Source organism: Agelaius phoeniceus, chromosome Z, assembly GCF_051311805.1.
Source record: "Agelaius phoeniceus isolate bAgePho1 chromosome Z, bAgePho1.hap1, whole genome shotgun sequence".
NCBI lineage: Eukaryota > Metazoa > Chordata > Aves > Passeriformes > Icteridae > Agelaius > Agelaius phoeniceus.
This window is the reverse complement of record NC_135303.1, coordinates 605,876-627,172: the sequence shown is the minus strand read 5'-3', so window position 1 is coordinate 627,172 and position 21,297 is coordinate 605,876. Positions and strand designations below refer to the sequence as shown.

The 21,297-nt window shown below is 48.8% G+C and overlaps 2 protein-coding genes across 4 annotated transcripts; one reads left to right on the top strand and one right to left on the bottom strand.

Moving 5' to 3' along the window:
• Nucleotides 1–2,485: 2,485 nt before the first annotated feature.
• On the top strand, nucleotides 2,486–9,707 carry ANKRD34B (ankyrin repeat domain 34B). Of its 3 annotated transcripts, none has more exons than XM_077171115.1 (4): nucleotides 2,486–2,628; nucleotides 4,008–4,113; nucleotides 4,967–4,983; nucleotides 5,479–9,707. In XM_077171115.1, exon 4 carries the CDS (start codon nucleotides 5,528–5,530, stop codon nucleotides 7,004–7,006), a length of 1,479 nt encoding a protein of 492 aa, XP_077027230.1. In that variant the 5' UTR covers nucleotides 2,486–2,628; nucleotides 4,008–4,113; nucleotides 4,967–4,983; nucleotides 5,479–5,527; the 3' UTR covers nucleotides 7,007–9,707. The 3 variants fall into 3 exon arrangements, with proteins under 3 accessions (XP_077027230.1, XP_077027229.1, XP_077027228.1); XM_077171114.1 differs by having other exon boundaries at nucleotides 3,993–4,113; XM_077171113.1 differs by having other exon boundaries at nucleotides 3,905–4,113.
• Nucleotides 9,708–11,440: 1,733 nt separating this feature from the next.
• FAM151B (family with sequence similarity 151 member B) lies at nucleotides 11,441–21,291 on the bottom strand. Its single transcript, XM_054652249.2, has 6 exons — nucleotides 21,133–21,291; nucleotides 20,543–20,668; nucleotides 19,417–19,573; nucleotides 16,713–16,921; nucleotides 14,944–15,079; nucleotides 11,441–13,393 (listed from the first exon to the last, which is right to left on the bottom strand). The coding sequence occupies exons 1-6, from the start codon at nucleotides 21,149–21,151 to the stop codon at nucleotides 13,243–13,245; spliced, it is 798 nt and encodes a 265-aa protein (XP_054508224.2). The 5' UTR covers nucleotides 21,152–21,291; the 3' UTR covers nucleotides 11,441–13,242.
• Between the last annotated feature and the right edge of the window lie 6 nt (nucleotides 21,292–21,297).

The window sequence follows — 21,297 nt, the reverse complement described above, 5'->3', positions numbered from 1 at the left end:
GACATTCTCCCAACTTAGTTTTTGAAAGAGAAGGCTAAAGAGCAACTGAGGAACCTGCCCTTGGAATGTTGTTTGTCTTAGTGGCTTATTCATACCATTTATCCAGCTCTTAGTCATGACGGCTTCTCATTGATCCTGACGTGCACTTTTAAAAAATAGCAAGGCACAAATCCCCATCACACTGCTCCTGGAACCTTCTCTCCCTGTGATGCCGAGCTCAGTGCTGTACAGCTGGGGGCTGCTTGTTGTCCGTCCGTGGTGGCTCCTTTGGCTGCCAGCTCACCCTCACCTGCCCTGCTGCACGCAGCAGGTGGCTGTGTGCTCACACAGCTCGGCGAGGAGGCCGTGAGGGCTGCCGGCAGGGAGTCACAGTGCGAGCAGCGAGGACGCCCTGCCAGGTGCCCTCCGAGGAAAGCCCCCCCCGGAGCCTTTGGGGGCCATCGGGAGGGCCTGTGGCTCACAGATGCGTGGGAGAGCACGCCGTGAGCACCACCAGAGGCACACAGCAACTGCGGAGAGCAGAGCGCAGCGCAGGGATGGCAAGGGTCAGGCTGGCTGCTCCAGAGCAGCCGTGCTTGGGCGACCTGCAGACCTCCTGCCATGAGCAAGGAAGGCGTGGGCAGGGCCCGCCTGGATTTCTGCAGAGAACATCCTTGCTCTGTGTCCCGGAAGATGCCCACAGGCTCTCTGTCAGAAGCAAAGAGGCTCAGGCAGCTGCTCCTGGATAGCCTGGAAGAAACAATGCCCAGAAGGGGTCTCACTGCTGTAGACCAGAGGAGAATGCACACACATAGAGCTGCATCGTCCCAGCAGCGCTGCGTGACAGGGAAAGACCCAACGGGCTCAGAGCTAAGGCTCTGAACCCCGGAAAGCCTGTGAGAGTTGTCGAGCCCTGGCACAGGCTGCCCAGGAAGGCTGTGAAGTCTCTGCCCTTGGAGGCATTAAACAAATGGTGGCAGGATGTTCCTGGGAGATCAGGAGGCTTGGACTGGATGACCTCCACAGATCCCCTTCCAGCCTCAGCTAGACTGTGTTGTGGAGGCATCCTAAGCTTGCCTGGAAACCAAGAAGTGTCTTTGTGCTTTGAAATTTCACAGGATTTTAGCCTGTGAAACTAACCAGGAATTACTTCAAAGTCAAACTTGGTCACACCTGAGGGAGGCTTCTCCTTGGGCTCAGCTTCCTCTCAGCCCTGTTAAATCCTGCCTGGGTGGCTGGAAGCAGTGTGGTGGTGAGGAGGGTGTTTGGTGTGTTGTTCCTCCATTGGCTGCACCGACAGGAGATCACAAAGCACAGCCAGGCACCCTTCGGTGCTGCCTCTGTCCGGAGCAGCCACCCACGCCAGAGTGATCCCCGGAGGTGCTGCGGGCTGGGGGCAGACAGGGGACCGGGCCGGGGGTCAGGAGGTGTGGGGTGACAGGGTGTGTGGGGCTGTGAGCTGTGGGATGATGTGAGAGAAGGGAGGTGCAGGTGTGAGGGTCTGTGGGGTGACAGGAGGGGTGAGGGGTGGGCAAGAGCAGGGTGGTGTGGGGTCTGACAAGTCTGAGGGGTGTGAGGGGTTTGTGGGGTGTGAGGGGTTTGTGGGGTCTGACAGGTCTGAGGGGTTTGTGGGGTCTGACAGGTCTGAGGGGTCTGAGGGGTTTGTGGGGTCTGACAGGTCTGAGGGGTTTGTGAGGTCTGACAGGTCTGAGGGGTCTGACAGGTCTGAGGGGTTTGTGGGGTCTGACAGGTCTGAGGGGTCTGAGGGGTTTGTGGGGTCTGAGGGGTTTGTGGGGTCTGACAGGTCTGAGGGGTCTGAGGGGTTTGTGAGGTCTGACAGGTCTGAGGGGTCTGACAGGTCTGAGGGGTTTGTGGGGTCTGACAGGTCTGAGGGGTCTGAGGGGTTTGTGGGGTCTGACAGGTCTGAGGGGTTTGTGAGGTCTGACAGGTCTGAGGGGTCTGACAGGTCTGAGGGGTTTGTGGGGTCTGACAGGTCTGAGGGGTTTGTGGGGGTTTTGGGGTCTGACAGGTCTGAGGGGTCTGAGAGGTTTGTGGGGTCTGACAGGTCTGAGGGGTCTGAGGGGGTTTTGGGGTCTGACAGGTCTGAGAGGCGTGTGGGCTGTGTGGGGGATGAGGAGAGTGAAGGGTGTGAGGGGGTTTGGGGTGTATGAGGTCTGAGGGGTGTGTGGGGTGTGTGGGGTGAGAGGGGTATCTGGGGTGTCCGGGGCGTTTGGGTGTGGGTGTGGGGGGTGTGAGGGGCAGCAGATGTGGGCAGCCGTGGGCTGCTGAGGGTGTGAGGGGGCACAGCCGGGTGTGAGGGGGCACAGCCGGGTGTGAGGGGCTGTGCGTCCGGCTCCGGCGCTGGGGAACAGCCGCGGGGCACAGGGCGGGCCCGCGGGGGTGGGCCCGGGGGTGGGGGCTGCGCGGGGCAGCGGCTGTGGAGGGGCAGCGCAGCCCCGCCGAGGGCGGTGCCGGGGGCGGCGCTCGGTGTCCCGGCGCTGCTGAGTGTCCCGGTGTCGCTGGCGCCGCCGGGAGCGCCAGGAGCGCCTGGAGCGCCAGGAGCGCCAGGAGCGGCGGCTCCGTCCCGTCCGCCCGCAGCGGAGCCGAGCGCGCATGGAACGGCGCTGCCGCCTCGCCGCCGACAGCGCGGTAAAGTATTTAAACTAATTCTCGCAGCCTTCATCTCCTTCTCGTGGTGTCTGCGTGTTGCTGCTGTGTGTGCTTGTCGCTACCGAGAAGTTTGCGGTCCCTGCTCTTTCCCGGCTCCGCTCAGGGAGCGCTTTAGAGCCGTCAGGTTGCGAGTTGTGGTGGAAACTTTGGGGTGGTGGTGGCGGAGCAGTTTTGGCAGCGTTGGAATGGGAATTTTTTTAAGTCAAAAGTAACTCGTACGTGGTAAATTTAAAGTAGCAAAACAAGTTTTTGCTACCCTGACTGAATTTGCCAGGTTTAATATGTATATGAAGAATCATAAAAATACCGAAGTGCTCATGCTCTTTGAGTGTGAAAGCTTTTTTCCGAGATGAGAATCAATGACAATTTCCCTGGAATGATTCTAGACTCTCTAAACACAACTGTGAGAGCTTGTTTAACAGTGAGGGTGCTGAGGCTCGGAGGGCAGGAAATCTGGCTCTCACATTAAACAGGTGAGGAATAGTTTGCAAGGAGTCCTTCATTCCTATCAGGCATTCATGACACTGACTTCATTTGTTTTTTGTTATAACGTCGATGGGCTCTTTTCCCCTCAGTGCTGTGATTAGACTATTAGATTCAGAACCGGGTTTTCATACTATGAGGTGCCTGGTGCTATTTTGTCTCAGAGTACTTTCCAGGACAATATTGCTGTTTGAAAACAAAGCTAAGCCCTTTCTAAACAGCACAGTGCAGAAATATTATTTGCACAAGAATAAGAGGAATTTGTGGGTGATTTGACAGACCAGCCCATGATTCAGTGTCACACACTGAGTTCCCTAAGTTCCTCATTCCTCAAACTGCTTTAAAGCTTGAAGCTGCTTTCAAAGTTTACCTCCACAGGTGAGAAGCACCTGTGTCAGTCCCGATAGCTCAGAAACTCATGGAGTGCCTCTGACATGGCAGTTTATTAAATTTAGGAGTGCTGTATAGTCCCAATCTGTTCAGCACCGATCTGTGATGAATTTTCCAATAAATTACTGTTTTAGGGAATCTGCTTTGCCAGTGGTCTTTCACTTCAAAAAAGCCAGCTGTGGGGGTTTTGGAGCAGTTTGTAGCCAGTCCAGGTGCAATATGACTAACAGATGAAGCTGTGGCTGTCATCCAGCCCTCGGGAGTGTTGTTCCAGTTGTGAACCTATAAAACTTTCTTTTGATGGTAGAGTATGTGATTCTGAAGAATTTGTGTGTTTCTCTTCCCCATTTCATGAATCTTGTCTTCACTTTTCCCTGCACAGAAACATCTCAGGCTTTCTCCAGGCAGGCTCATACCTGCCTACCCCATATAGTCCTAACTTTCCAACTCCAGCTATTGTCTTATGTCAGCCTTCCCTGCCTCAGACCTGCTGAAGTCGGCAGAAACAGCAAATTTCAGCAACAGGAGGGGTTCGAGGAGATGCATCAGAAGCAGTCTCACCTTCAGCCCTGACCTGCTGCACCACTTCAGGTAGCATTCTCTGCCCATGCCTGTTTAATATTTAATGTTCTTTTGGCCATAAAAGGGGTTTCTACAGATGGAAAGACTTATGTGATAAAAGCTATATGCTGTCCCTTAAGTAAAGTTAAGTATCATAGGAGCTTTAGATAAATAGGAAAGAAATGTAAAATCACCAACAACTTCCAGGTAGGTCAAAACTTCCAGGGGAGAACACAGCCAGAATTCCAACATGTGTGTTATCTACCAGGTATTTCTCTGCAGTTTCCTTCTGGAAATCTACATGCACAAATTGAGTGGATACATTTATAAAAGACTTTACAATAATCATGAATACATTACTTGTCAAAAGTACACATGAAAATCATAATAATGATTTGCACTTCAATGAAAGCTGAAATAGACAGTACTGAGTCCTGTACTTTTATTATAATGGAGTGAATCCCTAAAGTAATTTTGATGCAATTACCTTTTAAAAATGTTTTATCAAGATAGAGGGGTGAAAAAAACAAGCCACTAGTCAAAGTCAAATTTCCTCCCCAGATTTCCAGGGAGTAAATCTGACTCTCATTTTTTTTGCTTGTTGGACTTTTGAACAAAGTATCTTGAGATCATCCTTCGATTTTCGTATTCACAGTAAAACAGAATTAAATTACTGCTTTTCAGTAAATCACCATTACTAGTGTTTTCAGTGATGAATAAAAATGATTAATTGCCTTTACAGTTAAACCAGTTTAACATTTTTATTTCTCTGGAAAGGCATTTTAAATAAATGAATGTAATAATTTAATGCATATCTAATCTTGTATTGGAGTAATATTGCTCTGCCAGTTATTAAGGACTGATTTTTTTTTTCTCTCTAAAGGTTTTCCCTACACACAGGTAAGCAAGCACATACAAGACAAAGAAGTTTCAGTTGCATGTCTGCAGGTATACTTTCTTATATGACTGTGTATTGTTATTTACAAATGTATATTGTTATGAATGTTATGTATGCTTAATGTAATTTAAGCTCTTAATTTTTTGTGTGAAACCTCCTCATTCTCTTTGATGTTGTCAAATGTTTCTTTTGTTGTGGAGCTGATACTCTCTACTCAGGCAGAGGACTGTCTAAAGGACAGTCAAAAAGTAAGAAGGTGACAGTCATGCTTTAATCTTATATAAAAATTATAATTATATTGAAGGGTTATTTTAAAGTTTTCAACACATTTGTTGTAAGTCTAAGGGGTGGGAAAACCTTTGTTCTTTTCTTCCCCTCATAGTTTTTTCACAAAATACGAGGGCGTTTCCAGGAGCAATTAGCGCAGTTAAACCCTCTGTTATTTTCTCCCCATTTCCTTCTCCGTGCCCCGGGGACGCGTGTGCTTTCTGAGGCAGGCCAGTGAGGCTGTGAGGCCAGGGCAGGTGCCGAGGGCAGAGCAGGGCCATGGAGGCGGGGGACATGCCGCCCGAGGGCTACTCGCTGATCAAGGCCGTGTACCAGCGGCGGCTGCGGCTGACGCGCCTGCTGATCGACGGCGGCGCCTACGTCAACGAGAGCAACAGCCGCGGCGAGACCCCGCTCATGGTGGCCTGCATGACCCAGCACGCCGACGTGCAGAGCGCCAGCAAGGCCAGGATGGTCAAATACCTGCTGGACAACAAGGCCGACCCCAACATCCAGGACAAGTCGGGCAAGACGGCCCTGATGCACGCCTGCCTGGAGAAGGCGGGCCCCGAGGTGGTGTCGCTGCTGCTGATGAGCGGCGCTGACCCCAGCCTGCCCGACCACTCCAACTGCTCCGCGCTGGTGTACGCCATCAACGCTGCCGACAGAGACACCCTGGAGCTGCTGCTGAAGGCCTGCAAGGCGCGAGGGAAAGAGGTCATCATCATCACCACCGGCAAGTCCGCCTCGGGCAGGCAGAAGACAAAGCAGTACCTGAACGTGCCTCCTCCAAACCTCGAGGAATGCGCTTCCCCAGCTGAGTGCATCTCCCCGTCAGAGATAGAACCAGACGAGGGTCCAGAAGACCCATTCAGCTATAAAGAGCTGTATGGCGGGCAGCAGGGGGACAACTCCTCTGAAAGAGTGCCACTGATGACCAAATCCAGCTCCACACCAGCACGGTTCAAGCTGACACAGGTCCTGCCGTGTGATCCGTGGCTACAGTGCTGTCCAGCAGTGTTCCACCACAGGAAACTTGCTTCTCCACAAGAACTCCAGAGTATCAGTCCCATGGAAGAGCTCTGCTGTAAAATCGATGACCTTGACTTGTGCAAGAGTGTCAGTCATGAAAGTAGAGACAGGAAGGACACTGCCCAGGCACTGAGAACCTCTGATCAAACCCTGTCAAGGAAAGCACTGCGTGATGCAGTCAACTATCAGCCTCCTTTTGTCGAAGAGAAACACAACCCCAGTGAGATTCCCATGGGCATGGATGCCAGTTTGGGACAAATCAGCTTACTTTCAGACCTCGGCAATATTATCAAGAAAGGAAGTGGAGAATCAAATTACAACATCTCCGGTTCTCCGTTAACCAACAGTCTAATCCCTGCTGCTGATACCAAGGGTAGTAAGTCACCAAAAGGAAATAGAGAGATTCTTCCTACATACCAGACTTTGTTGCGAAGTCCAAGAAGAGGTCTGGAGATGTCTCCTGTTTCTCCAAGAGGCAGAAGTCAGACTCCTCTAGAGGGAGAGGCCTCAGGAGCCTCAGTGCTGGATCAGACGAGGCCAGCTTTACTGCCTCCCCTGAATGTGAGCCCCCGCCCCCCAGTTCCAGAGCTGACTGTCATAAACACAGTGTCTGGAATGGTTTCTTATGGACAAACTCACCTAGCACCCCCAGGATCTGCTTTCCCTAAGGGGCCCAAAGAGACGAATCTGATGCGGAGGAGGCCCTACGAGCAAATCACTGTGTAACCAGATTCAGCAGTCACTGAATCTTTAACAGAAGAGTAAAGGGGATATTTATGTAAATATATTCACCGCAGTCCTTGATTGTAATAGTATGTATCACAAAATAGAGCAGGTCTGTCATGTAAAGTAATGTCTGCCTCAGGATTAGTGGTACAGCCCAGAAAGTAAATGAAAAGACATCTGATGAGGCTGTCCTCTGCAATCTAAGCAGTATTTGTTTTGCTGGTTTTGTAAAGTTTTCAACTTGCCTGTGACAGACAACCCACAGCAGTCCTTAGGTGTTGCAGTTCTCATTGTAGATTGTAAATACTACCCCTCCAGGCTTTCCCCAAACGCACGCCCTTGCAGCACCCAGAGAGGTGCTGCACACGGAGTCTGGGACCCCGAAGCGTTTGACTGTGATGCCGGAGCCCAGACTGCCCGTGTCCAGCTTGTATATACACGCATAGAAACCCCGAGGCAGCGGCGTGCGGCGGGGCGGGCGGCAGCAGGCGCACGCCGGCCGTGTCTCCTGGCCGCAGCAGCCCCGCAGAACGTCACAGCCGGTGACACTGGTGTCGCAGGGCAGTGCTGCCCGCCGAGCCCCGGCTGCGGGCTGGCAGCGCGCCCCCGAGCCCGGCTGGCCCGGGCGCCGGCGGTGGCGGCCCCGCAGCTCCGCAGCGCTGCCGGGAGCCGGCAGGGCGAGTGACCCACCTGCCCGGGGTGTGCCACACGGCAGCCCCGCTCAGGCCGTCCCGGGCACCGCGGCTGCTGCAGCCGCAGCCTCTGGAATCCGCTCCAGAGCGATTTCTTTTATTCAGGAAAGCGAGGAAAAGCGCTTTTATTTGGGGGAAGCGAGGGTGCGGGGGGCAGAGCCTGCGCCTGGAACAGGCTCTGTAGCCTCCTGCAGTTCTAGAGCCCCCAAAAGGAGACCTGGCCGGCGGGCTGGGTCAATGTGCCCCTGTGACAGCGCTCCTCACCGGGTACGGACACCGGGACACACCCGGAGCGTCTGCACGAGCAGGGGCACTGCACACACACACACACACACACAGACACACACACAGACACACACACAGACACACACACACACACACACACAGAGACACACACAGACACACAGACACAGACACACAGACACACACTGGGGAGCAGGGGAGGGAGAGAGCACTCTGCCCTCCCGCTCAGACAGACCCAAAACAGATCACCCAACAGCTCCAGGGAGGGTGAGGCCCTGGCACAGCTTCCCCAGAGAAGCTGTGGCTGCCCCATCCCTGGGATGTGCCAGTGGCTTGGAGCCACCTGGTCTACTGGAAGGTGTCCCTGCCGTGGCAGGGGCCTTGGCGTGAGATGGGCTTTTATTTCAGATGGTTTCCAACCCAAATCACTCTGTGATCCTGTGAGTCTAATTATGAAACTCACCTGGGAGATGGAAACCCACATTCTGCTAATTTGAAACAGTGGCCTGAATTCCCCACCAGGGGAAAGCAGTCCTCTGCAGCCTCTGAGCTACTGTGTATTTTTGGGTATCTCTATCTAAAAATCTTTCTTTCCTTTAGTGTCTTGTGATTCTGAGTATCTCCCTTGTCTTTGTGTGCATCCCATAGATGTTGGAATTCTGGTATTGCATTTAGATCTCATCCTCTAAATTTTGAGAAAAAGTGAATGTGTTCTGTTTTGTTGTAATTTACAGACATTAGTTGTATTGAAATTGTGTCTGTGTAATGTGAATTTCAGTATACTGAAATTAGGTATTTATTTATTGAAAATGCTCAGTGGGTATGTTGCAGCTTCAGTCAAAGTTCACGAAATCTGGCATTGCCTAAAAAAAGCCTGTAATGTTATTTAGCTTTGCACTTAGTAGGAGACAATGTAACGGGGATCTTAACCATAAAACAGTGGTACGGGGATCTTAAACAGAAGCCGATTTAAAGATTATTGGGGACATGAAACAATTTGAAGGGGATCACCAACATTCAAATATTTAATGGGGATCATCATCACCATAAAACAATTTAATGGGGATTCTAAACATTAAACCATGGGGATTGCCAACATATACTCTCTGTAAATAACTTTTGGGAGTATTTGTTCCCATTCAGGTTCTGCCTTTTCCTTCAGGCCCTCTGTACTCCAGGTACAAAAAAGGATTATGTGGCCATATTTTTAAGATACAGAAATTATGTGGAACAACATATGTCAGTATTAACTGAGTACAAATTAGTCCCTACACAGATTAAAGTTTCCTAATGTTTTTATGATAATACAAAAGGAAATGGCAAGTTCTCAACCATTCATCTCATAGTCAAGTTAAATATTTGAAGGGGAAAATAGATCTTTAAAAAATAAAAATTCCTTCTTAGAAAAAATTGACTATCACCAGGTGTTCTAACTGGTATCTTTGCTGAGGGTATAAACCCCAATTTATGCTGTTTTGATTTTAAAATTAATTATGTATCTGGGACCATGGCTCCTTAAATGAAACCATAATTTTTCTGTTAAATGCTCAGACAGTGGAGGGAAGTGGCAAGTGTCTTGAAAAGGGAAGTTTTGTGCTAGTGTTATCAGTATTGTGTGATTGTGATGTAAAGTGGTGTGAAGTGTTAGTATTATTGTTTGTGTTACTGTTACAAGTGACCTTCAAAGGAAAAAGCTTTGTTCTCTTGCTGTTGTTATGCTGAATAAATAAAAGTTATTTTCCCCGTCTGAGGGAACATGGAAATAAGCACATGCTTTTATTCACTACTCAGGAAATGATGAGTCATTGCAAAAGGTACTCACTCACAAGTGTTTCTCAGGCTGCCTCTGTACAAGAAAATGGGAACAGTTACTTCGATTTAATCCAATACAGCTAAATTTGTCCAGAGTATGGTGCGAGAGAGGCTCTCTCCACCTGCCGGAAGCTTCCTGCGGCTCCACTTGTGGAGCAGAGATGCACTTGTGTTGTCTTTGAAGCCTGACTCCATGACATTTCCCAGGCACGGCGATGTTCTTTTCAGCAGAGCGCGGTCAGCCTGACCCGAGTGCTGGTGTTAAATCCTGGGTGAAAAACAAGCCTTTTCGGTGTCCTTGGCTGCACCGCGGCTCGGGGGGAGCAGCGCTGCGGCCCCACGGTGCCAGGGCCCCCCCGAGGCGCGGCGGTGACACCGCCCTGAGCGGCAGCCGCACACGGCCAGGGCAGGCAGGACTGCAAAGCCACCTGCCGGCTGCGGAAAGGTGGGAAACAATCCGCGACTCTCCCTTCGTGTTCCCTGCAGAACGCTGAGAGACCGCACAGTGAAAGGAACTTCAAAACAAATAGTGGAGGCTTCACAAAAAGCAGTGATTACATAACAACTCCCATTATTTTGGTTTAAGGGATTTAAGAGCAGCAAGTCACTACACAAAAATGTCATAAACTAGCAGTTTTCAAGGTTGTATTTAAGGTGCCATGTTCAAAGTATAGGCTTCAAAATATCTTTCCCTGCACATTTAATTTGGTTTCGCTTTTAAGGAGTAATTGCTTTGTTGTGATCTTTGTCTTTTACAACTGCACAGCACTTCTAAAAGAATATTGCCATAATTTGATGCAGCTATACAAGAAAAACAGTAAACTAAGTAGGCACTAAATTTCCTTTCTTCTCCTCATCAATCCCATGTAAGACTTTTATCTCTCTGCATGCCATACACAGCACAACTAGCTACTTTCCCAACTAAAGCAAGGGGTTTATCAATATTCTTACATTTTCACTGTAAAGTAATACTGGCACTGCACTAACTTTGAAGAAATCAGGTTTCATAACAAAACACCTTAAGGAAGCTCAGGGGGAGGTTTCAGAATCAAAGGGATAAAACTCCAGTTGTCATCACTAAATATTCCCATAAAACACCCAGCTGTCAACCCTCTTGGAAAGACAATGGGTCTTTTACTCCTGTATACCTGTTGGCCTGTTTTGTGAAAAAGCTCCCCAACATTGAGATAAATACACACACATATATATGTCTACATCTAAATATGCAAAATTCCTGTTTTTCAGCAGCACTGTTACCTGAGCCAGGCATCTCCTGGACTGATGACGCAGGCAGCTGCAGAGCTCCTGTTAATCCAGGGGTTTTGTCCCAAAAATTGTGGCCAGCTAGTTAAAAATGATGCTGGGATCTTATGCTGAACATCAGAGAGATTTTCTAGAAATATACACGAGGCTATTTGTTCTCACGTTCCTGAAACTCAGACACAGAGGCACGCTGGGGAACTGCAGTGAATTCCTGTATTTTTTCCCCGAAAGCGTCAGCGACTTTGAACATTTTCATGCGAGTTTTGCAGGCAGAGTGAGTTACAGCCTGCCTTCTCTCAAAAACGTCTTGGTTCTTAAAAATAAACCTGACCTGTACATGTATGTTAAAGCCACATCAATGTCTCCCTGCCAGGCCCACAGCAACACATTTTATTTTAGGAGAGCATTTGAATAAACACAGAGAAACAAAATCAGATGAATTTATTCATGTGCAAGTCAGACTAGACTGACAAAAACAACTTCACAGAGGACTAGCAAAGATACATAGGTAAAATTACTTACAGAAATTCATATATATAGAATAATCCATACAGAATAATCATATTCACCACTTAGCCATTTCCTGGTAATCCAGATGATGTCTTCTTTAATTTTATCTGATTATCCTGTTTACTGACATCCACAGATATTGCTCAGATATATACTTCTTCCTTAAAAATACTTCTGGCAGTTGTTGATGTTTTTTACTTAATAGTTTAATGAGTTTTAACAAATCCCAGTACTTCAGGTGGGAACTGGTCAGTGGGAGGATTTATAAACAGCAGAAAAATGTGTGCCTGTGGTCCCAGAGAGGCCTACCATTGAGAGATGAAATCCTGCAAATCAGTGAATGCAACTGCCTGCAAAAAACCACAACTGAAGAATGAATTGCTTCTCCAAACTCACTGTAGAAATCAGACAGCCAAGACTTACCCTTTGGTGGTTACTGCCACTCATTTTATGGGTGATTAAATTAAATTAAGTACTCTGCTTAGTTATCCCAAGTATAATCAGGTAGTTTTCTTCCTTATGTGGAACAATCTTTTCCTAATTTTTGGCCAAGCACACCTTAGTAGATGACCAAAATGAAGAAAGCCCTACCCCTCAATAAGAGAGAACAACTATTAGATAAATCTCCCAAAGGAGTTGTAGATTACATAAGGGAGTCTTGAATTTTAGTGTGAGATCACGATAATTCAAAATGTAGGATTAAGAAATGTAACTAACTGTTTTATCACAGCTGTACCAATGCCATGTAAGAGCCAAAAATTACTGTAGTTTACTTTAGTACTAACAGCCTGTAAAGTGCTGTGTACAGTATCTGTTAGGTTAACAGATGAGTTAATGAAATTCCTACAGGAACCATGTGAGAGGAATGGGAAAGGAGGACAAGAAGTTGACGAAGTGATGCCTCTCAGAGCATTAGCTGTTACTCAGAGGCTCAGATGTCCTCTGTGATTGTGGCAGAAGCCTTTGGTTCTTCTGCTATCGTTTGTGGTGTTTGGCAGAAGCCAATCCCCCAGGGTCGGTGTCTCAGTCCGTGTGAATTTTGGGGAATTGCAGCAGCAAAAGAGGCAATAAATGGCTTTAATGAACCAGGTCAGGCTCTTCCTGCAGGTGGCTAGCAGGGGTTTAGCTTTTATCTGGGAAATTTCCACTGTGGAGAATTCTGAGAGCTGCAGGGCGGCACGGGCCCAGTGAGAGCTGAGCCACCATCACCCACCTGAGAGCCTGAGAGCCATGGGGAATGTCCCTGCAGCCCTGATGGGGACAGCCCAGAGCAGGGACAGCCCTGATGGGGAGAGCCCAGAGCAGGGACAGCCCTGATGGGGACAGCCCAGGGGTGGGCACAGCGCTGTCCCTGCTGCCCACACCCAGCCCAGCTCAGCACCAGCCAGGGCTGCTCGCTGGCCATGGCACTGCCCTGGCACTGCCTGGGCACGGTGACCACGGGCACGGTGACCACGGGCAGAGCAGCTGGCAGTGCCATCCTCCCCTCCTCGAGTGTGGCACCAGGGTCCCACACCACAAGCAGGGCCAATGGGGACGGCACTGCATTTCTGTTTCTGCACAGTGCCAAACCAAAACTCCCCCAGTAACCACAGGCGTGCTCAACACGGCCCTTCTGGCAAGGAAATTGCATTTCTTTGAATAAAATATCCTCACATTTGAAGGGGTTTACAGTTTAAAGGACTATAGGGTCAGGCATTGCCTGCTTTGCATCTACTATTCTATTCCAATGGCTTTTTTGAATTCAGAATTTTGTGGCTCAAAAATGTCATAATAAACCCTACTTTTATCAAAATTTTCTCGGATGAGAAGCAAGTCTTCTACAGAATACACATCCTCCTTTCCTGTCCAAACAGTGAGGCTGTACCTATGTCCAGAAACAGGGAGAAAACAAACAAAACAAAGAGAAAAAGAGTATGTTAAGATAAAGCATGTAAACCAGAAAGACATTGCACTAAAACAGACTCCTAAAAATACTCAGGATTACAGCATCATAACTTTAGAAATGTAATTAAATACAAACAACTGCACCCCCAATTTATCTGTGATTGTTCTGCCAAACCTTAGAGGGATTTAAATAAAAAAGCTCAGGTAAATATCCAGCAACAAAATTTGCCAGACTGAGCATTTAAGGTTTGATAAATTAATCAATAGTCATAAGCTGAGCCTCAAAACAGGAAATATGATGCAATCCCAGACACAGGTGATTGTTGTGCTTTGTCACATCAGCAATGTCTAGAGATGCCACCTAATCCAATTCTCATTAACTGCACACAACTTCTCAAAAAGCACTGAAATCCCCCAAAGCATTATTCAGCTAAAGCATTATTTCCACATCCTCCACATGACATATACTTCGTTTTTCCCTTTTGTTTAATAGAACTGTATTAATTTTAAAAATGGATAAATGAACATTCAGTTGCATGGGAGCAAAACTGGCTCAGGAATTTCTGTCTCTCTTCTAATCATGCCACTGAAGAACCCCCCTGACTTTTATGAGGAGGTAAAAGAGAAAAATCCCAGTACTTCAGTTGGAATGTTTGTTTCCATTGATATTTGAGACTGACAAAATTCAGAAGATACATTCTTAGTGCAATAACATTTTAAAATCAATTTCCCATGAATTTAACAATTTCTGTCTTGAGTGTTCATCATAAAAAAGAATATCAGCATTTAATTTGTTCACCCTGTTTTTCTGAATAATTAGAAATTTTTCAGAGATGCCCTTAAGTTTTCTGTCTTGAGCTTTGACCTTGGTTGGAACAGTTTTATTAAACTCTGGGTAGGCACAGCAGTTGAAAAAGATGAGTAAATGGCAATATGTGGGAAGCTGTTTTTATTCTCATTCTATTACATGTGAATAATTTTTATAATTAAATGCTTAAGGGTTGGTAAGAATGATTTTGAAAGAAAAATGTAAGTTCCTGTATGAAAACCACTGAATACATTTCAAGTGCCTCAGTAAAATTAATTAGCATGGAGGGAAACACCTGACTTCCAATTTAGAAATCATCTTTGACATTTCTCAAAAATGCTACAAAAAATATAAATAGCGAACCCAATACAAAGTCTTTGGATTGGATGAATTCCCAATTGCTACATCAAACTATTTAGTCTATTTAACTATATTCATCTCAGGAAATGTTTGCAGCACAGCCGGGTTCCACAGCTATGCACCATTTAAAAGTCCTCATAGTAGGTAATGAAAAATAAGCTTCTGGAATTTAACTACTTCAGAGAAATTAATAGTGACCACTTCTGTCTGAGGACTCCAACGCTTGGAGGCCTGTGGGAAATGAAGCGCTGGGAGAAGAAGAATTTCCGCATTTCCAATGCCTCCGGGCTGAGTGTGACACAGGGCTGCTGGGGACGGGCCAGGGCCCAGGGGCTGAGGGGTGCACAGGGAGCAGCACTGACCTGTGGCATTGCTGCAGCAGCCACTGCAGCTGCTGGAGGGAGCCGGGCACCAGCACAGCCCTGACCGCGAACGTCACCGGCTGGGACAGCGCGCAGCACAGCCGCCACATCTCCTGCACCACGGGCCACTCGTAGCCTGGGGACACACAGAGCACTCACAGAGAGCCCCTGGGGACACACAGAGCACTCACTCAGAGCCCCTGGGGACACTCAGAGCTCTCTGATCCTGGGGACAGACACAGTCCCGCGCCCCTGGGGTCCCTTGGACACACAAAACCTGCACATCCCCTGCTCCTGAAAACCACACAGTGCCACCCCGAAACTGCTGCGTGGCTCTGAGCAGCAAATGCCCCAGAGGAAAAATGCAATAAATGCACTATCAACATGGGAAATGAACTTGCTATGAAAACCTTTATTTCCCATACTTAACATACACGCTTACTTACTTTACATACAGCTCTACAGAACGTGGCATTTTTAATGTATCTTTGTCCTTTCTCTAAAAAATTCTCCTGCCACTGACTTCAATATGGCCTAGTTTAACTTTGTTGGGGACTCTTTAAAAATAAAAACATTAAGAAAAAATTAGAGTTAAAGAAATTAGAAATTAGAGAAATTAGAGAAAAATTAAAAACATTAAGAAAAAATAGGAGTTAATCCTAGGAATGAAGATGTACACAAATTAACACACATGGACAAAAACATTCTGTGCCTAAAACTGCTACAATCAAGCAATCTAAAAGACTAAAAGTGCCTTTCCTGGGGTTTTTATAAGGACTGGAGCTATTTCAAATTAAATTTACTGTTCTTTTGTTTCTACAGGCTATGAAAATCCTATAACAACAGTTAATAATTTTTTCCTCCATTACTCAAATGGAATGCAGTGACTAGAAAGAGTAAAAACACTAAATATTAAAAAAAGTTTTCTGGGCCAAGCAGCAACCTCTAGGTGAAATCACTCAGATGAGCTAGTTTTCTTAAGTTTTATAGTAGAACCTCACTTAGTATTTCCATAAACTGGAATTTGGAATGGAGATGAAGTGAAATTTGTTTTCACAGGTTACCCAGTATTTCTAATGCATTTTCCAGCAATTTTTTCCTGCACTGAAAATACCTGGGAGAAAGCACTGAACACTTTAATAACACTGCAGTATATCATACAACAGAATACTAAATCTTGCTAATGAGTAAGTAGCAATGGGAGTAGTGTATAATCCTGACACAGTGGCCCCAGACAATATTGGAGGGGACTCTACTTCTCATGAGAATTGCAAGAGGAAGCCTGTGAAAAAGACCCTCTATTAATGAAAATTGGAAAGCTAACTCCAAAAATTCAACTTTCCAAGAGAAATGAAATGTGAGGGATAAGGCTGACCCACGATTTGACTTCAGTGATCAAAAAAAGCAGAGATAAAGTTCCACATTTTCAGCTGAGCTGTTTTTCCTAAGGATTCATGCCATCCAACCACCAGATCAGTGCTCCCAGGATTCAGGGACAGCCCTCCCTGAAACAGAGGCCAAGGAGTTTGTCCCTCAGAAGTGCTGAGAAGGAGCTGAAGCACAAACCAGCTTATTTTAGGAACAAAAAGATGTGGTTTTCACCCATCTGTGCTGCCAGTGCAGCACTGGTCTGACTGCTGCACAGTGCTCTGTCCAACACCACAGCACAGGACAGGGTCCCCACAGTCACTGCAGTTCCCAGCCAAGGACATGGCCTGGGGCTGCTGCCAGCTGCAGCACAGGAAGCACAGGAGCCCTGCTGCCCTTACCTTGCCCTCGGTGGCAGCCCGTGGTCCAGCCCAGGGACAGGGTGGCATGGGGGCAGGAGGAGGTGACGGCGCTCAGGAAGGCGCGGGCGTCCAGCGGCGCGCAGCTCCCGCAGGGCCCCGGCAGGATGTCCCCGTTCAGCCACACGGGTCTGTCCAGGGACTGCCCCGCCTGCCCCAGCAGCTCCAGGGAGGGTCCCACGGCGGCCAGGCTGTGCAGGACACAGGGCAGGGTCAGGATGGCAGTGTCACCCCAGTGTCACCCCAGTGTCACCGCAGCCGCGGCGCCGGGCAGGGCACACCCAGCGCCCGCTGCCATCCCCTGACTGCCCCTGCAGGAGTAAAACCCCAACTCCCAGCCCCTGCTCCCAGCACCTCCTGGCCTCACCTTGACCCCCTGACCTTGCCACCTCTTCATCTCAGGCCTGAGAAGGGTTTTAACACGGGAAGCCACTGCAGTCTCTAACACTTGTGCTGCATCAGCCACAACTGCTGCAAATCCAGCCCAGAGAGTGAAAGCCATCTGTCCCCACCTCAACCACACTCAAACTGGAAAAGATTTTATCATTAGGCAGATCCAGACTCAAAGCTACCTTCAGATGCATGCAAGGTGATGCACCTGTACTAGGGGAATAAAAGGCACGACACAGACCAATTTAAGGCAACTAAAAGAGAGAAAAGGCACCCACTTGAACATTTAATGCCTGGTTGTGGTTTGTCCCACAGCTCCTAAGTGTGGCAGCACACAGAAGCCTGCCTGTCCAGTGATCATCTGACAGATAATTATTGAATTGTTAAATATGAGCTGCCATCACTTGAGGAACCAGTGCAGACACCCTGTGAGCATTTAACACAACCTATGCTCACATATTCCTACTGTCCTGTCCAGCCACAGGAAAAAGCACAGCTAGATTTTTCCTACCAAAACTTTCAAAGCACTGAGGAAGGAAAGGAGATGGGGAACAGTGGGGAAAAGAAATGAACACCAAGAAAAAAAATCTTCCTTCTGTCATAGCCCATTAATTAATGCACTGTGTAACATCGAGGAATTTAAAATCACTATGGTCAGAGTTTTGGAATTAGGTTAGTTCAGTCCCCTGAGCTGCTTGTCTTGTTTCCTCTGTAGAGTCCCTTAGTGTATTTTGCCTTTTGTGCTGTTGGGAAGGCTGTGCAGAGGCAGGAATTCCACTCACTGAGATGAGCTCGGGCTCTGTAGGAGAAAAGCCAGTGATGGTGTTAAGGTGTGGGCTGCAGCATTCCTCACAGTCTGGGGCCAGAACAGCTGATATCCTCACATATGCAAGGGACTGTCAGGGCCAGAGGAATCCCTCCCCTCCTACTGCAAAGCGTAAGGTGAGAAAAAAGCACAAAGCAAAATGGCAACACAGGGAAAGAAAGGGAAAAAAAAAAAAAGAGAGAAGAAAAAACCAAAAACCAAATCAAAACAACAACAACAACAAAAATCCACTCCCAAGAAACCACAAACCCCAGAGCACTGGTTTTGTTGCACAGCATTCAGAAAACTTAGACTTACAGCTGACTTCATGTGAAATGACTTTGGCATTTCTGAACTGGGACACTGAAGACCTTTTGCAGAATACATGAATTTCAGTAGCCAAAGCCAGCAGGAAATGTAATTATGTGGTCAATCAGGCTGATAGAGCAGAAATATAAAAAAAGTACATTTTAAAAGCACCATTGAAATAAATCTCCAAAACTTCAGCAATGGCATCCAATTAATTATTATGCAAAGGAACATCAAATTCTATTACCACTAATTTGACTCTATCTGCATTGTGTGATGTACTTCTAAATGTTTTTATACAATAGTTCTTTTATAATGCCATGTACTTTTAAAAGTTTTCTTGAATCACTCCACTTGGCTGTAAGCTCGATGTGGAAAAAAAATGAAAGGAAGGTAGTTTAAAATTCATTTAAACAATAATTAAAATGGAGGAGAAACTTCACCAAAAGTCACAAGAAATAAGCCCAAACAAATGCCTACTGCTGCTTTTCCCCTCCTCTGCCCAGAAGGACACACACAGATCCTGTGACAATAAAAGGATTTAGCCTGCCCACATTTTTCACTTTCATGAACTTTCACATGAAAACCGTGACTGTGTAACACAGAACCACAGGCATAAATCACATTTTACAACTATCTCGTGGGGGGTTTCTGCATTTCTATGGAGTCCTTAAGCAGTGATGAAGCTCTTTGTAATTTGCTGCTGAAACAGACTGAGCACACGGACACTGAGACAAAGCAAGAGTCAGGAGCTGAAGGGGTTCATGCCTGGAAGTTCATTTCAAACTCTTCCAAGGCAATCTCATGGGGCTTTCAGGCATGTTTGCCCTTCAAGAAATGAAACAGCTAATGGCTCAAACTGTGACTGAACCTCTGAATGTTTACTTAGTAAGGGCAGAGAAAGGAGCCTTCCAAAGAGGCACCAGCATTTCACCTGCCAGATGGGAAAGTTCTGCTCACAGCACCTAATTCACTGAGCAAAACCAAAATCACTACTTGTAGCTCAAAACTCTTTTAGAGGTTTTGTTCTTGCCATGCTTTGAGAATTATGGACTATGTTTCCACATGGATTAAGCTTCTGAATGCTAAACTGCACAATAAGGAGGAGTTTGGTTGACAATGAGCTGCACAACTGTAACAGGTAAGAATGCAAACAACACAACAATCCCTTGGTTGAGATACCTCTTAAAGTCGAGCTTGATGCCTTTGTTGGTGCTGCCCATCTGTGCCAGCCACTCCTGCAGGGTGATGTCGCTGTCAGTGTCCGGGGGATGAGCCAGGATGGGCTCCCTGTCCCCTCCCCGGAGGACAACGTCCACCTCCACCATGTGCACATCGCCTGGGGGTGAGAAATCACAGCTCAGCTTGCGGGGCTTCAGGGCAACAACGACCCAGCAAGTCTGTCCACAGCAGCCCTGCAGCCTCACTCCAACGGGAGCTGCTCTCTGGGACACAAGAGATGCCATTCTGGGGGGCTCCCAGCCTCTAAACTCTTTGCAAGCCTTCAACCAAGTGAAAATTGATGTTTGAGGGGGCATTTGGCCAAGCAACAACGTGGGTTTTTTTTCTTCACGAGAACAGATAAATGGACATCCAACATGTGAATCCACTGGTGTTAAATTTCACATCTTTTCCTCTGTAACTAGGGTTCCTGAGAGAGGAAAGATGAGTGCAGGATTTAATACTGGCAGAGAATGAGCATTCCCCTTGACTCATTGCCAGAACCGACAAGGAAAATGTTAGCTTACACACACGACAGGCAAAGAGGAGTCTCAGGAGAGCTCAGGCTCTTGAAAACAGCTTTATGTAATGAATCTGGGCAGTGCTACCAGCTTTGCAGAGGGCCCTAAACATACAGTGATGGCTGAAATACAAAGAAAAGAGCTACTGATGGTATTCAGGATAAAGGATATCATATATACATTTATGCAAATATGTGTTTGGCAAATATTCACATAAATTTACACACAATTCACTGCCACCCAGGCTGGTGCACCAGGGCCCTTCTGGCTCTGCACAACCTTTCCTTGAGAGGAGAAAGGGGGGATTTGGGACTTCAGCCCAGGGAACAGGGACAGGAGCAGAGGGAACGGCCTCAGGCTCGGCCGTGGTGGGCACAGCAGGAATTTCCCCATGGAAAGGGGGCTCAGGAACTGGAACTGCCCAGGGGGGTTTGGAGTGCCCAGCCCTGGAGGGATTTCACAGCCGTGGGGATCCTGGAGGAGAGAGGGGAAGAGGAGGAGGAGGAAGGGGAGGAGGAGGAGGAAGGGGAGGAGGAGGAGGAGGAAGAGGCCTGTGCCTCACTCACTGCGCGCGGCCTCGGCGGCCCGGGCCCGGCTGTTGGCGGCGTGGAACCAGCGCACGGCGGCCCCGTCCCTGGCCGCGATGTGCCCGGTGCGCAGGAAGTGATCCACGGGCCACTCGCTCCAGGCGCCTGCGGGGACACGGCGGGGACACGGCGGGCAGCCCTCACTCAGCGCGGCCCCACACAGCCCCGAGACAGCCCCGGGCCCGGCCCCGGCCCTGAGAAAGCCCCGGCAGCCCCGGCCCCAGCCCAGCCCCGACAGCCCCGGCCCGGCCCAGCCCAGCCCTGACAGCTCCGGCCCGGCCCCAGCCCAGGCCTGACAGCTCCGGCCTGGCCCCGGCCCAGCCCCAGCCCAGCCCCGGCCCTGAGACAGCCCCGGCCCAGCCCCGGCCCCGGCCTCGGCCCAGCCCGGCCCTGACAGCCCTGGCCCAGTCCCAGCCCCGGCCCTGAGACAGCCCCGGCCCAGCCCCGGCCCTCACAGCCCCGGCCCCAGCCCTGACAGCCCCGGCCCTCACAGCCCCGGCCCCAGCCCTGACAGCCCCGGCCCGGCCCCAGCCCGGCCCTGACAGCCCCGGCCCGGCCGCGGCGCTCACCCCGCGCCCCGCTCGCCATGGCCCGGCCCGGCCCGGCCCCGCCCCGCCGGGGGCTGGGTCCCGCCGCCGCGGCTCCGGGCGGGGCCGGGCCGGGACTCGGTGGGGCGTGTGTCCGAAGGATCCCGAGCAGGGCTGGTGTGGCGCTGTGTCCTTTGCAGCCTCAGC

Excerpts from the sequence above, each read along its gene's own strand:
- ANKRD34B (XM_077171115.1), top strand. The coding sequence starts at position 5,528 with ATGGAGGCGGGGGACATGCCGCCCGAGGGCTACTCGCTGATCAAGGCC.
- FAM151B (XM_054652249.2), bottom strand. Across the intron at positions 19,574-20,542 it reads GGCCGCCGAGGCCGCGCGCA|GCGATGTGCACATGGTGGAG; the intron begins GTGAGTGAGGCA and ends TCTCACCCCCAG. Across the intron at positions 16,922-19,416 it reads ATCAAGCTCGACTTTAAGAG|CCTGGCCGCCGTGGGACCCT; the intron begins GTATCTCAACCA and ends TGTCCTGCACAG.